This window comes from Astyanax mexicanus, chromosome 23 (assembly GCF_023375975.1).
Source record: "Astyanax mexicanus isolate ESR-SI-001 chromosome 23, AstMex3_surface, whole genome shotgun sequence".
In the NCBI taxonomy this organism is placed as follows: domain Eukaryota; kingdom Metazoa; phylum Chordata; class Actinopteri; order Characiformes; family Acestrorhamphidae; genus Astyanax; species Astyanax mexicanus.
This window is the reverse complement of record NC_064430.1, coordinates 14,831,787-14,847,824: the sequence shown is the minus strand read 5'-3', so window position 1 is coordinate 14,847,824 and position 16,038 is coordinate 14,831,787. Positions and strand designations below refer to the sequence as shown.

General features: G+C 40.0%; 1 protein-coding gene across 13 annotated transcripts in view; it reads right to left on the bottom strand.

The window, feature by feature from the left end:
• The window catches only part of dgkza (diacylglycerol kinase, zeta a), a 244,352-nt gene that overhangs the window by 79,023 nt on the left and 149,291 nt on the right, over positions 1-16,038 (bottom strand). For all 13 annotated transcript variants that reach the window (XM_049471206.1, XM_049471208.1, XM_049471207.1 and 10 more), the window contains 6 exons: positions 14,440-14,502; positions 11,288-11,361; positions 10,464-10,575; positions 9,444-9,643; positions 3,326-3,426; positions 58-137 (listed from right to left, as the gene is read on the bottom strand). In XM_049471206.1, the coding sequence (XP_049327163.1) occupies positions 58-137; positions 3,326-3,426; positions 9,444-9,643; positions 10,464-10,575; positions 11,288-11,361; positions 14,440-14,502 (630 nt within the window). The remainder of the gene's footprint in view (positions 1-57; positions 138-3,325; positions 3,427-9,443; positions 9,644-10,463; positions 10,576-11,287; positions 11,362-14,439; positions 14,503-16,038) is intronic.

Below are 16,038 nucleotides of genomic sequence, written 5' to 3'. Positions count from 1 at the left end.
TCACCCACTCACACTCTCTCTCTCACATTCTCTCTCGTTCTCTCTCACTCGTTCTACCTCTTGCAGTCTCTCGATGTGTATTCGGCAGGTTTCCAGGTCACTGTCTCCGGGGACGACGATAAGCCCCAACGGGATTGCTGAGAGATTGGGAAGGAGGGGGGAATGGAAGAGAGGGGAGGAGAAAGAGAGAGAGAAAGACAGAGAAAAGAAAAAAAAAGAAAAAAAGAATCATTCCATCATTCGCTTGATAAAGCCGGGCTGCGCTGTTTTCCAACACCTGACCCACATTTCTGCTAACAGCCTTTACAGACGAGTGCAGGGAAAACCTCGCACATTAAAAAGGCAGCGACGCCAAGCAAGCAGAGCATAACACACCTGATTTAGAGCCGCCGTGTTCAGCAGGTTTAAATTCCATTAAAAGTTCATCACAAATCTGCTGAGAACATTAAAGAGGCCACACGCAGCATTAAAGAAATAATGAGGCGCTCTCTTCCGCAGCCTGCCATCACTGTTGATAATACCAAGCTCCACTTCCTTTCAGCTAAAAGGCTTGAACTCTTCAGATCACACCTCTCCTTTTGCTCCGAGGGCTCCTGGCTCTTGCAGCTGAAACAGCACCATGTATGGTAATCTAATGAGAGTTATACTTTAATGCAGAATAAATGTAGCAAGATAAGTTATTAAAAAAAAATCGTTCCCTGCTGAAAAAAAAAACAGCATGGCCAGCTCAAACTGGTTTATCTGGTTAAGATAATTAAGTTTCGCTCTTGACCAGTATAGGGTTTGATCATCGTGACAGCTGGTTGACCCTCATGCTCAGGCTGATCAACCAGCACGATCAAGCTGGTTCACTATCACAACTAGCAGGACCAATCAGCTTAGTCACAATAATGACATGTTCAAGTTGACAAGTGAACTAGTTTGTGATCAGGCTCATCAGCAAGACAAGTTGATTAACCAATGACCAAGTTTACTGGCCAGCATGACCAATATACTGTAGTTGATGACCAAGATGGTTGACCAGCATGACCATTTTTGTTGACCAGCATGGCCAAGTTTTTTGACCAGCATGACCAATTTGGTTGATAGCCAAGATGGTTGACCAGCATTACCAAATTTGTTGACTAGCATGACCAAATTTGTTGACCAGCATGACCACATTTGTTGACCAGCATGACCAAATTTGTTGACCAGCATGACCAAATTTGTTGACCAGCATGACAGAGTTTGTTGACCAGCATGACCATTTTTGTTGACCAGCATGACCAACATGACCCACCTGGTTGACCAACATTACCAAATAGGTTGGCAAATGATCAAGTTTACTGACCAGCATGACCAAACTAGTCAAACAACATGACCAGTGGAACATATGATACGCTAGTCCAGAGCTAGTTAGCCAAAGAGTTCACCATCATAGATGTCTATGTTTTCCCCTGGAAGGCCAGCTTATCACCTTGGCCATCAAACACCAGCTAAAACCAAATACCAGCTGAAAACCAAGCCAGCCTTGAGCTGTTTTTTTCAGCAGGGTTCTAATCAACAAATAATGTGTAGAGAGTGAGAGAAAGTGGACATTATGCTGCTCCTGATTTGGAACCAAAGCCCTGACCCATTTGGAAACTGATCAGCTAGTGTTGGTTTGAAGGGAGATTTTTAATGGAAAAGACGAGCAGAGGCCTGGAGTAAACTGGCTTTTATGCAGACCAGACGACACAGACAATGCCAGTCTCCTGTTGGTCTGAGCCAGAGAGGATAAAAAAACATGGACAGTAACTTGACATGAACTTATCCTGTGCAATAGAGGTAACTCTTGCTCTTTCATCATAACATTTTGATGGTCACTTGCGGATACTTTCAGAGTTCTTGAAATGTTTTGGATTACCTGACCTTAACTTTTTCTCAGTATTTTTTTCTTTACTTAGTTGAGTAGTTCTTCACATAATATAGATTAAAACATTAATGGATCATATATTTTGGTTCATCTATCACTTTACCTGGCCAATTATCCCACCCATTTAGCTGCTAGTCAGCTGTATATCCACTATCACTAGTGATGCCCCAACACTAGGAGGGTGAAGACTAGCACATGCCTCTTCCGACACACTGAAGTCAATCACCACCTTTTTTTGAACTGCTGCTGATGCAGCATTGCCGAGTAGCATCACGTCGCACTCAGAGGAAACTGTAGCGACTCGGTTCCGATACATCAGCTCACAGATGCCTTGTGCTAACCGACATCACCCTTTTGAGTGATGAGGGGAGAGTGTGCCATCTACCCACCCAGAGAGATCAAGGCCAGTTGTGCTCTCTCAGGGCTCCGACTGCTGATGGCAAGCTGCAAGACCTTACTCTGCTTACTGACCTTACTACCACCCGGGGCCCTCAGCTATCACTTTTTTTTGTTTACTAAATAATTCCATATGTTTTTTTTCATAGTCTGGATGAAAGAGGCCTCAATTTAGCCACATCTTGAGTGAGTGACTTGAGCGTGCCATCAGAGTAATATTTGTGAAGTGAGAGGACTGCCTCTAGAGAACTACAGAACGAAAAAGAAAGAGAGAGAGAGAGGGAGAGAGAGAAAGCGAGAGAGAGAGAAAGAGAAAAAGAGATGGCTCTTTATTGAGGAATGTTGGGTTGCTTAGCAACATCAGACCCCTCGTTCTCTAATTCAATTCAGGCTTGTTTTTTTTGCACTCACTCACTCACTACTCTCTCACTCCCTCTCTCCCTCTCTCTCTCTTTTTCTCTCTCCTCTTGTTGCCAGTGTTGTCTAAGCCCTTTATAGGTGTGAAGAGTGTGTGACAGCAAAAGAGAGGACAGCCAGAGGTGCACGTTTTATGTTCACAGCTGAAAGAAAGCCGAACTGCACGGGAACTGTTGCTGTGACATCTGTTTCGACCTGGAAGTGAAACGTGAACAGATGCACTGCTGGATGGAAGTTGCCTTTTAAAAACATGAAGAAAGTTCTAGAAAAATAGACTTTCTATTTTGATACAAAACAAAAAAAGAAAATACAAGAGAAAAAATGTGCATGTGAGCATGAGATGAGATAATAATTGACAAGGTTTTCATGTGCTGACATCTAGTGTTGAAAACAGAAAAAGCTTGTTTTGATTAAAGCAAAAAAAAAACATGCATTTCTATGGATTTTCTCTGCCCTGCTCAGCTCAAGGCTCTACAATGACCCGATGAGTTGAATCGAGTGTGCTAAAAAAGCATTAAATAGGGTGGCCAGGGACTGGGAAATACTGCTACAGGGCCTTAACTAAAGTTTGTGTGTGTACATATATGTGAAAGTGTGTGTGTGTATGTGCACACTCACAGGCTTCTTTGAGTTTCTCTTTGTGATAATGCAGAGCTTCATAGTCGTGCATGCTGATGCGGTTCACCCGGATCCGTAACCTCTCTGGGAACGGCTGTTGACTGTGAGTGAGAGAAAAAGAGAGAGAGAGAGAAGGAAAGGGTGGTCAAAAACATAAACAACATAAACACACTTATTTATTCACATATACAGTGTCCTATTATGAGGATAAAACATATTCTGTATATCTGTGTATTGTAAGAGATGTAATAAAATATCAACATATCAAAGTAGTGCCGCATTACTAGGTTTTGCAATACTGTTGCAAATGCTTCTCAAAAACACACACACAGTATTGTGGATTACCATATTTTTTGCACTAGAAGATGCACTTAAAATACTTTAATTGTGCCTTATGTATGAATTTTACCAGTCATGTTGTAAAGGAACAGTAAAACCACTCCACTGAAGTACAGCATTATAAAGGAGTTTTAATAAGGTTGGAGCAGTATTAGCATTAGCCGCTAACCGTGCTAAGCTGTAGCTAATATCTTTTACTGTTCAGAAGAGAGTATATCAGACTGTAGTCCGTGTGTTTGCCGTGGTAAAACCAGCTACATGGGATGAACCGCAAGCTAATATCGCCCTGGCTTAGCAAAATACTCCTCAGGGTTCCTCAGTGAAGCTAAAGCTAATGCTCCAGCCTTAGTGCTGGAGAAATTTGCTTACTGCAAGCAAGTAGAATCTAAGCTTACTGTAAGTAAACAGAAGTGCTTTACTCACCTAAACTAACAGTTTTCAGGAGAGAAATCTGTGTAGATTAACATTCAGCACTTCTTTGACTTTAAAAGACGGTTTTGTTTACTTAGCTTAGCATTACTTAACTTAGTTAACTACCCCCCCCCCCCCCCCCATGCTTACTTGCTTAGTGGTTGCTAGGGTGTTTTAGGTGGTTGCTAGCCAGCTGCTTTAGTATCCCAGGGGGTCCTATGTTGTTGCAACTAGGTACTGCGTTATTAGGTTGTGGGTAAGTGGTTGGTGGTTTGCTATGGTATCCATGTTGATTGCTGTGGCATCCTCAGTGATTGCTATGGGATCCCAAGTGGTTGCTGTGGCGTTACTACATCATTCCAAATGGTTGCAATTGTGTTGTAACATAGACTCTGGATGGGTGCTACAGTCAGTGTGGCAAGGTGATTGTTATTATATTTGCCTAGTGTTGCCATGCAGCTGATATAGTATCACTGTTGGCTGATATGGTTGCCCAGGTGTTGCCTAGCAGCTGCAGTGCTAGCCTATATTAGTGAATGGGTGTTTTAACATTTTGGACATTTTTTACTAAAATAAAATAAATTGCATCAGCAACAGCAGCAAAAAGTATAAAACATTAACCAGAAGAAGAACTGTTGCTTTGCAAGTTGAAGCCAAATAATAAAACAATATATTTTTTTATTTAATAAATTAAGGAAATGAGAAAACACAAACTGTTCCCTGAGGGACTGCTGACTAAAACAAAAATATAGAAGAGGATAACATCAGCAAAGTTAAATCCAGACACACACACACACACACATATGGTGTACACACATCTCCAAGAAAATCAGCAGAATGAGACCCAGACACACACACACACACACACACACACACACACACACACACACACACACACACACACACACACACACACACACACACACACACACAGACTGCTGACTGATGTAAACATAGAGAAAACAGTGACCTGAGCAAAGTGACATCTAGACACACACAGACAGATACACACACACACACACACACATAGAGAGACAGACAGTGTAATTAAAATGATGCTGAGCCTCAGGCTGTATCAGTCTATTCCCCGATAGTTCCGCTTGTTTAAATGTGTCCAGTCCCTGATAAGCAGATGGTTAGTACAGCAGTGAGATGGAGCTCGCTATGCCTGCTTGATCTTTTTAGCCAGCTGATTAGCCTCTACCTCTAACAGTTCCTCCTTAAACGGGGAAATTTACGAGGGGTCGTGAAGCTGTGAGTCGTAACTAAACTCATCAGAGAGGCAGTCGCCTGCGAAATGAACAAAAGCGCAGAGAAAAGGAGAGTAATAATAATCTTATTAAGTGGGCTTGTCTGTATTTATTGGGCTTGTCTGCGTTTAGCACACATTTATTAGCTGGGCTGAGTGAAAGAAATGGGTCTAAAGTGGCCTTGAAAACACAAACATGCAAACAGCAACAACGGAGGGAGGAAGGGAGTGAGTGAGTGAGAAAGAGAGAGAGAGAGGTTGCCTAAAGTTCTGTCTGAATCCCTGTCACGCCGCGTGTGTGTTATGTTGTTTGTCTCCTGTCAGCCCCAGCTAACAAAATACACTCCACTGTATGTGTGAGTGTGTGTGAGTGTGTGAGAGTGTGTTTTGGCCTTGTCACGCTCTGACATCTGCAGGCCCTTCAATCACACTATGAAAGCATGACCTTGTGTCCAGTCACGGATTTATAAAAAAAAAAAACTGGAAAAATAAAGTAAATGTGCGATGTGTGTGTGAGTGTGTAAGTGTGTGTGTGAAAACGCAGATGGCAAAAAAAAAGGCTTCAATTAAAGTTCTATTAAAATCCTTTACTTTTTTCCCAAAGATCGGCAGTGCTCCTTATAATATGGTGCACCTTATGTATTAATTTTATCAGTCAGGTTGTAAAAAGCAGTAAAGACACTCACAGGAGTTTTAGTGTAGTTTAGTTTTTCCAGCACAGGACTGGTGTAGTATTAGCATTAGCTGCTAACTGCAGCACTAGCTCTGTCATTGTTCAGAGGTGAGTATATCTGCCTGTAGTCAGCATTTTTACAGTGTTAAATCTAGTTATTTGAGATGAACTGCTAAATGATATCGCTGTGCGTTACCAGAACACTCAGGGTTCCTCAGTTTAGCACATTTACTAGCGCTAAGTGCTGCTAACCAAGGCTAGCGCTGCTGCTAACCGCATTAAAATATCGGAAATGTAAGCTTTCTTTAAATAAACAGAAGAGCTTTACTCACCAAAATAAACAGTTTTCAGGAGAGAAATGTGTAGATTAACATCCAGTGCTCGTTTTACACCCTTGTTTATTACTATTTCCCTTAAAATGTGCCTTATAATCCAGTGCGCCATATGTATGAAAATAGACCAGAAAATTGATAGTGTGCCTTATAATCCGGTGCACTTTATAGTACGAAAAATACAATATCCAGTAGTGAAATATAAAAAAAATTGTTTGTAGAATTTGTCTAATTTATAGTGTGCAAAAGCAGACCTGACCATTAGAAGTGTAACGATACACTCTGTTCAAGGTTCAATTCGATTTACAATAGTATGTCCACAATTCAGTTTTCTCGCAATATTTAAACAGATGTGAAATATGAAAAAAAAAAAAAAAAAATTCTAAAGTGTAAACAATGTAAACAATAGGGGTATAATGATGCATTCTGCTCAGGATTTGATTTGATTCACGATTCTGGATTGACAATTCACAATTAGATTTTTTAAAATATTTCTTAACTGTATAAACAATGCCAAATGCACCTGGTTTAAGTTTAAACTAACTCCTGTGCTGATTAATTTCTTAATAAATTACTCTTTTTTTTTAGGAAATATAAAATATCATTGTATAAGCTGAAGAGTGGTAATGAAGTACATGTAAATACTGTACTTAAATCGATATTACTCGTAACTTTACTGAAGTATTTACTGACGTTTGGTGAATTTAATTTATTTTAAAATACCAAATTTTTTTACTTTATCCAAATTTATACAAATTCTATTGCTCCTTTTGGCATCACCAGCTTCCACAAGCCAAGAGCCACAGCAGATCCATAACAAACCCTTAGAGGTGCAACAAAAATGACGAAGGACAGCTAACTCTGGCTGTTGACTGGCCAAAAAAAAAAGAGTTGCGCGTGATTGGCTACAGTCTAAAATGATTGACACTGAATCTCTTCCACCCTTTGCTTATGCCCACTGGTTCTCCGGGCTGCCCTCTTGTGTTCAAACAATGCAAAATAGGAAACATAAAAAGTGATGTTGGATAAAGCTATTAAAATCACATTGACCATGTGAAAACTAATATTTTATGGCCATAATCACTAAGATTGAGTGCTCTCATTGGTCCAAGCGAAATAAAGCACCGTCAGTATGTGTAACGGCCAGTATTTTAGTTATGTGTACACTGTCCCTTTAAGAGACCCTCGCGCCAGGCGCGCGGGCACATGGGTAGCTACGCTGATAATGTTAGACGCAGAGAGTTGTTGTGCTGTACCACTAGACCCACTGGACCTAAGCTCCTTTATTTTGTTTATTTTATTTTTGTAGTAACGCCTAATAAGTGCTTTTGGTGTCTACTTAGTTCATGTATGAACTAATAAACGAGTGGAGTACCGCCAGAGTGAGTCAGAGTCTCTCATCTGATCCAGAGTGCTTCGTGTTTCACCCGTCCAAAGGCTCCCTATCTGGGCTGGAACGTTACATATGATCTGAACTTGGTTCAAATCCAAGTTCTAAAAACACACCATGACTCTTCGTTCTCTTCTTTTCTCTTCCAGAAAACTGCTACTGACATACTGCCTTCTCCACTCTTCCCATAAATTAACCTTTTGTACCCTGCTTTTTCCAGACCAGCAAGATAAGTAGCATCAGGAAAGAGCTAAGAATGGCTGGAAAAAGATAGAGCAAATCACAGGATCACTAGATTCTGATCTCTGCTCCTTCAATCTCTCAATACGAATACATTTATCTGATCCTTGCTTTCAAGATCTTCATCATTCTCTTTCCCCTCCTCAACACTAGCCCTCTTACCTCAGAGGATTCAGTCACATTATATAAGAGGGAGGTTAACAGGATCCACCAGTCATTCTCTGTTCCTGCTGTTCTGCCTCTCTGCTGCCCCAACCCCACTCTCCACTCCCCCGCTGCCTGATTCCATGCTGTCCTCCTCTCTGGCTCCTTGCATTGATTCATCCACAGCAGGATGTTATTGCATGGTTGTGCTTGTGATTGCTTATCCAGCATCCTGAAGACTAGAAGAGGTTGGGTTCCCTTACAAAAGAACACTTAAGTCTTTATTCTACATTTGTCGATGATGTAGATCATCAGTTCAAACCATGATCCAAGTCATTTTTACCAAAGCCTGAAAGAAGATTTAGATACATATTGTAACTTTACTCCAAGAAAGAAGCCAATGGACAGCAGTAGGAAAATTCCCAAAAGCCGTCTGGAGAAAGGATTTATGGCCATATAAGTCAGCGAAGGGGTTTCTTGGATAGTATCGTATTTTTCGCACTATAACATGAACTTAAAATACTTTAATGTTCCCAAAAATCTACAGTTTATTTCTTCAGCAGTATTAGCATTGCCTGCTAAGCGCTAGCCATTCAGCCATTCAAAGCTAAGTATTATTGGCCTGTGGTCTGCTTCTAACCCCAGCTAGCACTGCTGGAGCATGAGCATCATTAGCATTACCCGCTAAGCGCTAGCCATTTGGCCATTTAAAAATGAGTATTATCGGACTGTAGTCTGCACGTTTACTGTGTTAACACAAGTTATGTGGGATGAACTGCTAGCTAATATCTCCCATTAGTAAATAAACAGAAATTGTAAATACACAGAAGCACTTTACTCACCCAAATGAACAGTTTTCAGGAGAGATATCCAGCACTTGTTTGACTTGTCTGGCAATGTTTTTTTAAGAATTACAGTTTTGTTTACTTTACAGGCCTCACTCCAACTCACTTCACTCTAATTTACGTCACCTTGCCATGAGCACATTGGCCATTGTTCAACCTCACTGTTGGCACTTTTCCATCGATGTGGAACCAGCATTGTTGTGGTTTGCGAACCTAATTTTGAACCATTCGCCGCGCTTCCTATAACAAAAGTAGGTTCCAGAACCAGAAAAGCTTGTTTGCAACGGGAATCGAAGAATACCAGATTCTTCTACGATGTGACTTTTTGATGGTTCCACTAAAACTGGTAAAAAACTAGACGGTTGATTCGCTAAAAAAGCACCATGGTCCTTATAAGCCCGAACGGAACTGATTTAAGAACCAGAGTTATTTTGGTGGTAAAGCGCTATGTATGTGTGTGAGTTACAGTGTCTACAGTGTCAGTATGTTACTCACTCGTTAAGCAGAGGTATAGAGGTCCGTCTCTTGGTCTTCTGCACCATGTTGGCCTGGTTACGCAGTGAAATGTGGATGGTAGAAGGAGCCAGTTTGCATGGTTCTCCATCCACCTGCATGGGGATCGACTTATAGGTTGTGAGCGTGACCTCACGACACTGATTCAACCTTTCCCCGTGCCCTCCGACCTGCAGCGTAGCCTAAAACAACAAAAACAACAAAAGTACTGTGAAACAGCGACACCATTCAAATGATTCACTCTATTATACTAAATTACATTAGGTTTTAATTTGTGTTTTTTTTATTATTATTTATAGTGGTGTTAATTAATTAATAAAAAAAAAATATTAGAATAATCACAACAATATTCTGGGATTAACTGCGATTAATCGCACTTGTTCTTCTTAAGACTTGTTCTTCGCAAGTTTTTATAGTGGATATTTAAATGTGAATAAAAGAATGAATGTAAGAAATGTAAAATGCTATAATATATTTTTATTTGTAGTGTTTATTTAAATACTAGCATATACTTGTATGTTGAGATAAAGCCGGCGTGGGGCGCTGCAATAAAGAACGCAGATAAATTGAATTTTTTTTTTACTTGTTTGTAAACATCTTAGCTTGGTTGTAAGTACTTATGAATTAGAAATTATTTTGCTGAGTATAAAGATATCAGAAAGTGTTTGGTATTGCACACATGCTCACAATGGGGGGATGACCATTTAAATGGCCTGGGGGAAATATGTTACGGCCGGAATTCTGTAATGTTAAGAGCCTCTTGTGCTAAGTACGCGGCACCAGAAAGTGTGTTGTGCTGTAACGCTACTATGGAGACCACTGGACCGAGGTCCTTTCTTTTATTTATTTTATTTCTGTAAGTAACGCCATAAATAAAAATATATCTTTATGGCAGATTACGGCAGAAGGTGGGGTCAATCTTGGTGGTATAATTAACATAAATAAAGCTTTACTGATTAAAATTTTAACCTAAAAGTTTAAAGTGTAACATATGGTGAGTACCAGTGATGTCATGGTGAAGCCGATGACCTCAATGCAGCCGTCATCATGACGCTGAGGCTCAAAGTCATGATGCTCACTAGGGTTCCCCCATGGCATTGTGCCAGCACAGTACCTATACACACACACAAACACACACACACGTGTACATTACAAAACACAACTTATTATAAGTTATATATACAAAATGATTAAACATTTACTTACAAACTCAAAAACGCAGAAAGTATTTGTTAAACACTTTATTAAAAAGGCAGGAAAAATGACTGAGAGTAGGGCTACATTATATACACACGATATACCCAACATTTCATGATATTAATAATGTTCTCAATGTTTCCAATACTGGAGTATAATAAATAATCTTGCTAAATACTAGGGCATCTCAACACATTAAAATATGTTTAAAAAAGTTCAGTAATTCAGTTTAAAATGTGAAACGTAAGCGTTTATTTCTTTGAAAAAACAAAAATCAGTGTCTCAGAAACTTTTTTCATGATTATGGCTTACAGCCAATGAAAACACAAAAATCAATGTTTCATAAAATTTGAATATTGGTATTTTTGGCAGTGTGCCAAGTCCTGCTGGAAAATGAAATCCGCATCTCCATAAAAGTTGTCAGCAGAGGGAAGCATGAAGTGCCGTAAGATTTTCTGGGAAAACACTGCACTGACTTTAGAATTTGATTTGACAAATCACAAGACATTGCACATCCTGTGATGTAACTGCTGTAGCAATGCTGCCACTACATACTGTGCAGTCCTAATTTAAAACTGCAAGCTAGGAAAGAAGGAATAAAAGTGGGACAGATTAAAAACTTATGATACCTGGGAATATTGAGGAAGACCAGACACTGCAGCTTTAGTTCTTGAACCTTGGAGGTCAAATCTGCTCCATCACACTGACAGAATAAATGAAACAGGTCAGGTAAGAAAACGCACAATGTAATGATCAGGCTGCCAATCAGAACTGTGAACTAGACAGAAGAGTGATAAACAGAGACAATATTTTGATTTAAAAAATGCTAGAAAAAACAGCATTAACAACATAATCATGCTTAACCCTGTGTTCAGACTGGCAGGTGACAAGTCACTTGTGTTGCCCCATGTTTGCCTCTTCTGGGTTGTGTTTAAGGCACAGACTGTAAAAGATGGACGCTGTGTCGCTGTTCCCATTCATTCAACGAAAATGAAGCCAAAATCTTCCGCCATGTTGGCGATCCTGACACCCGATTCTGCGCAGTAGAGACCAGAGGAGGGAGAAAGACTGTGGAGAGACAGTCTATTCATTTAAATAACCCCGCCCCTGAGGGCTGCCTCCACAGAGCTCACACAGTCTACGGTCCCACCCATACAGTCACTGGTGTAACCCAGCCCTTTTCCAATAACCACACCTTTTGGAATAGAGCTGAATAACGTTTTAAAAAACGAGTTCTGTGGGGATATAAAAATGTGACAATATAAGCAGAGGTTACACTAGCTGTTGCATTTAAATAATGGAGGTTGACTTTCAGTATATTGGGGAAAAAAACATGATTAAAAGTTGTCTGTTTTGCCATTGAAACCAATGGGGATGGGTGGGGTTACACAGCTTTCTGCAACCGAACAGCAGGGGGCGCCCGACCTGTGGTGTCTTCACTTTGAGAGACGATGCTCTGTTCAGCTATACACAGTCTATGGTTTGAGGCTGTTCGCACTTTAGCGAGTGGCCGTGTATCGGCATGACTGTTTAACATACTAGCAAGCTGTGTATCCTTTTTACAAATAAAGCCAAATCTGATCTGATAAACTTCACTTATTATCCCATGCAACTCATAGCTTTTATATTTCAGGACTTCCCTCTAAAATCCACAAACACTTCGATGCATCATTACACATTCATAAAGTAGGATAGAGTGAAAAGTGCTGAACGCACTCTGTTCTGTTCTGTTCTGTTCACACACACATGCTTTTGTTTGAATCATCATGATGTGGAAAATCATTAAAGGTCACCTTCCGTCGTTTTTTCTTTCATTTTAAAATGTCTAGTTGTGGTCTCTAGTATGAATGAATGACATGTGAGCCGTTTTTGTAAAAAAAAAAGTGCTCAGGTGTCTCTGTATAGCTCTTTTTTAATGGACTGTTTTAGGGGTGTGTCCAAAATGACCGGATTCCAGCTTTGCTCATGAATATTCATACATGCAAACAGCATGCAAATATCTCTCCTCTGATTGGCTAGGAGCACTGCGACGCCCCTCCACCGCTCTGCCGCTCACTGCCTCCCACCTCCTAACTGATGAGCGGTGATGTTGCGTCGCTTCAGCTCCGCCTCTGGGAGTTTCTCGAGGCAAGGTGGGCTGGTCTGTGAGTTTCTGCCTACGTAGGCAGAAAGATAATTCAAAATTAGGGAGGGGGAGGGGGGGAGGGGGGATTTCTTTGCTTAGCTCCTGCAGACAATGGGGGCTGCAAAACAGTTTAATGTGCAGGTGTACACATTCAACTCGGAGAGACCTACTGTATTCCACAAAAAACAAGAAAAATCGGATTTTCGCGGAAGGTGAGCTTTAAGTCAGCATGTCTGTGCATTTTTAAACAGGGTATTTGCCTGCTCTATTTTTGATGAGCAACACTGCATTTGGACTTATTCTAACCATCATAACATCTGCTGTATTATTATTAGTATTATCTGATTCACAGCTTAATACTGGGAGCAGTTTACTGATTTATTTTCAGAGGAAATCCCTGAGCCTGTTGGTGTGTGTGAACATATTACTATCACACCAAACATACCTGTCCGCTCTAATAGCTTCCAAGCTATTTTATTACACTAGACCTACAGAACACACAGCCTGTATATAGAAACAATGAGCTGGGGTAGGAACATTACGCTGAGATAAGCTGGGATATTGGTTCTGCTCGAGGCAATGACTGATATTTTTAATTCAGTTTCTGAGGAATGCTAGCAATGCAACATACAGTGCCTGGCCAGAAAAAAGGTCACACTATCTAATATATAATTAGACCGCCTTTAGCTTGTATAATTTCACAAGATTTATTTCAATCCAGTGTTGCATTAATTTTTCACCAAGATCATGCTGCATTGATGATGGTAGAGTCTGACCGCTGCACAAAGCAGCGCTTCTCCATCCAGCACATCCCAAAGATTCTCAATGAGGTTAAGATCTGGACTGACATTGTCATCTTGGAATATGTCCGTGTCATCAGAGAAGAAAAAAATCCATTGATGGAATAACCTGTTCTATATTCAGTATATTCAGGTAGTCAGCTGACCTCATTCTTTCAGCACATACTGTTGCTAAACCTAAACCTGCAAACCAACTGCAGCATCAACCAACCCCACATCATTTACTTACTTAAATCCAGTATCTACGAAACTCCAGAAAAAAATAAGAGACCACTTCAGTTTCTGTATCAGTTTCTCTGATTTTGCTATTTATAGGTATATGTTTGAGTAAAATGAACATTGTTTTATTCTATAAACTAAAGACAACATTTCTCTCAAACTACAAATTAAAATATTGTCATTTATTTATGAGCATTTATTAGCAGAAAAAGAGAAATAGCTGAAATAACAAAAAAGATGCAGAGCTTTCAGACCTCAACCTCAAATAATGCCATGAAAACAAGTTCATATTCATAAAGTTTTAAGAGTCCAGAAATCAATATTTGGTGGGATAACCCTTTTTTTAATCACATTTTTTATCATGCATCTTGGCATGTTGTCCTCCACCAGTCTTACACACTGCTTTTGGATAACTTTATGTCTTTACTTCTTGTGCAAAAATTAAAGCAGTTCAGCTTGGTTTGATGGCTTGTGATCATCCATCTTCCTCTTGATTATATTCCAGAGGTTTTCAATTTGGTAAAATCAAAGAAACCCATCATTTTTTTCCAGAGCTGAATATAGAGCACTTTTGTAGAGAGAGAGAGAAAGGAAGAGAAAGAGTGTATGTTATTTAGATGTCTCATATTCCACTCACCACCACTTTGATGTGTTTGGCCAAGTCTTTAGAGCTCCCCATCAGGAAATCTGAGAAAGCCGTCTAAAAAATAGCAAAGTGCCATTATGTAATGTAACCATCAAGATCACCACCACCATCATCATCATCATCATCTTCATAATCACTATAATGAGTCATGCTATTTAATAATCAAGCTGCTTTCGCTTAACAGTTGTCATTAGTTTATGCAAATATATGCAGTGCATGTGTGAAAGATCATTTTTTGCTCCTGTTGCTAAGTAGCCATTGATTCACTGATGACATGCTGTCTACAGTCCTCCTCATAAGCCATAAAATAATAATGTGTCTTTCCATCACTGTTCACAGATTAATAACAGCGTTCTCTTCTTCTGGAGTTTAAAATCACGGTTGTTCATTTTACTGAACACACTGATCTTTAATTTTCATGGTTACGCATCAACTATTTTATTATCACATTTATATTCTTCTTGTTATTCCTCAATTTCTTTCATTTTCTTGCTATTATTTTTCTGATTTCTGATTTTTTGTGCTGCACACAGACCCTTTTTGGTGGGGTGCAGAAGTTCTGGCACCCTTCAAATATACAGAAGAAATGACACAAATGCACTGCTAATGCCCAACCATAAAAACAGGGTACCACAGTAATAGTGTACTGCCTGAGACATCAAAGCAACCACCTAAAACCATAGCAACTGCCTAGCAACTACCTAGCAACCATTAGGCAACATTATAGCTATCATCATAGCAATCCAATTGCCAAGGTGTAGCACCCATCTCTTGTCCTCTTAGCAACACCACAGCAACCACCGAGCATACCATAAATGGATACCATTTGATAGTAGGCACTTAGCAACACCATCACAGCCACTCTAACGACCACCTGGAATACCACAGCAACCTAGCAACACTATAGCAACCCCCTAGTAAACCCACGGCAACAGGAGAGAAAGCAAAACCCATAGCAGCCACCAAGCAATCACTTAACATCACTATAACACAATCACTCTGCAACATCCTAGCGACCACCTGGAATACCACAGCAGCCACCTTATTGTAAACACTTACTTGCAAACAAGACTTCAGCAACATAGTACGCATTTGGCAAAAGGATACAAATCACAAAGGATAGCAGAGCAACTTTTTAGCAACTCCCTAGCAGCCACCTTGGTATGCCACAATAACCACCTAGTAAACAGTAAATATTAACACTACAGCAACCACCTAGCAACCATTAGTGATAACATTAGTTCTCTTTAAGGTAACAGTAGCTACCTCGCTGGTAATGTTAGCTAGCGCGCCACTAACCTTAGTTCTCTCGCCAGTAAGGTTTGCTAACTTGACGCTAATGTAAATATGTGCTTTCCCACCGGCATTAAACAGACCGTCTGAAAATGTAATACCTACAGCAATTTTACAGTACATTTAAGACAATGTAAGACCTTAATTTGCCCGATTTTAATTTAAGATTTTTTAAGCCTTTTTAAGGACCAGTGGGAACCCTGTAGAAATATTTATTTTCGTTTCTCTGACAGGCTTTTAATGTTATTGTCAGAAATAATTTGCTGTTTCTGGCATCTGTTAATATTCACGTTTAAT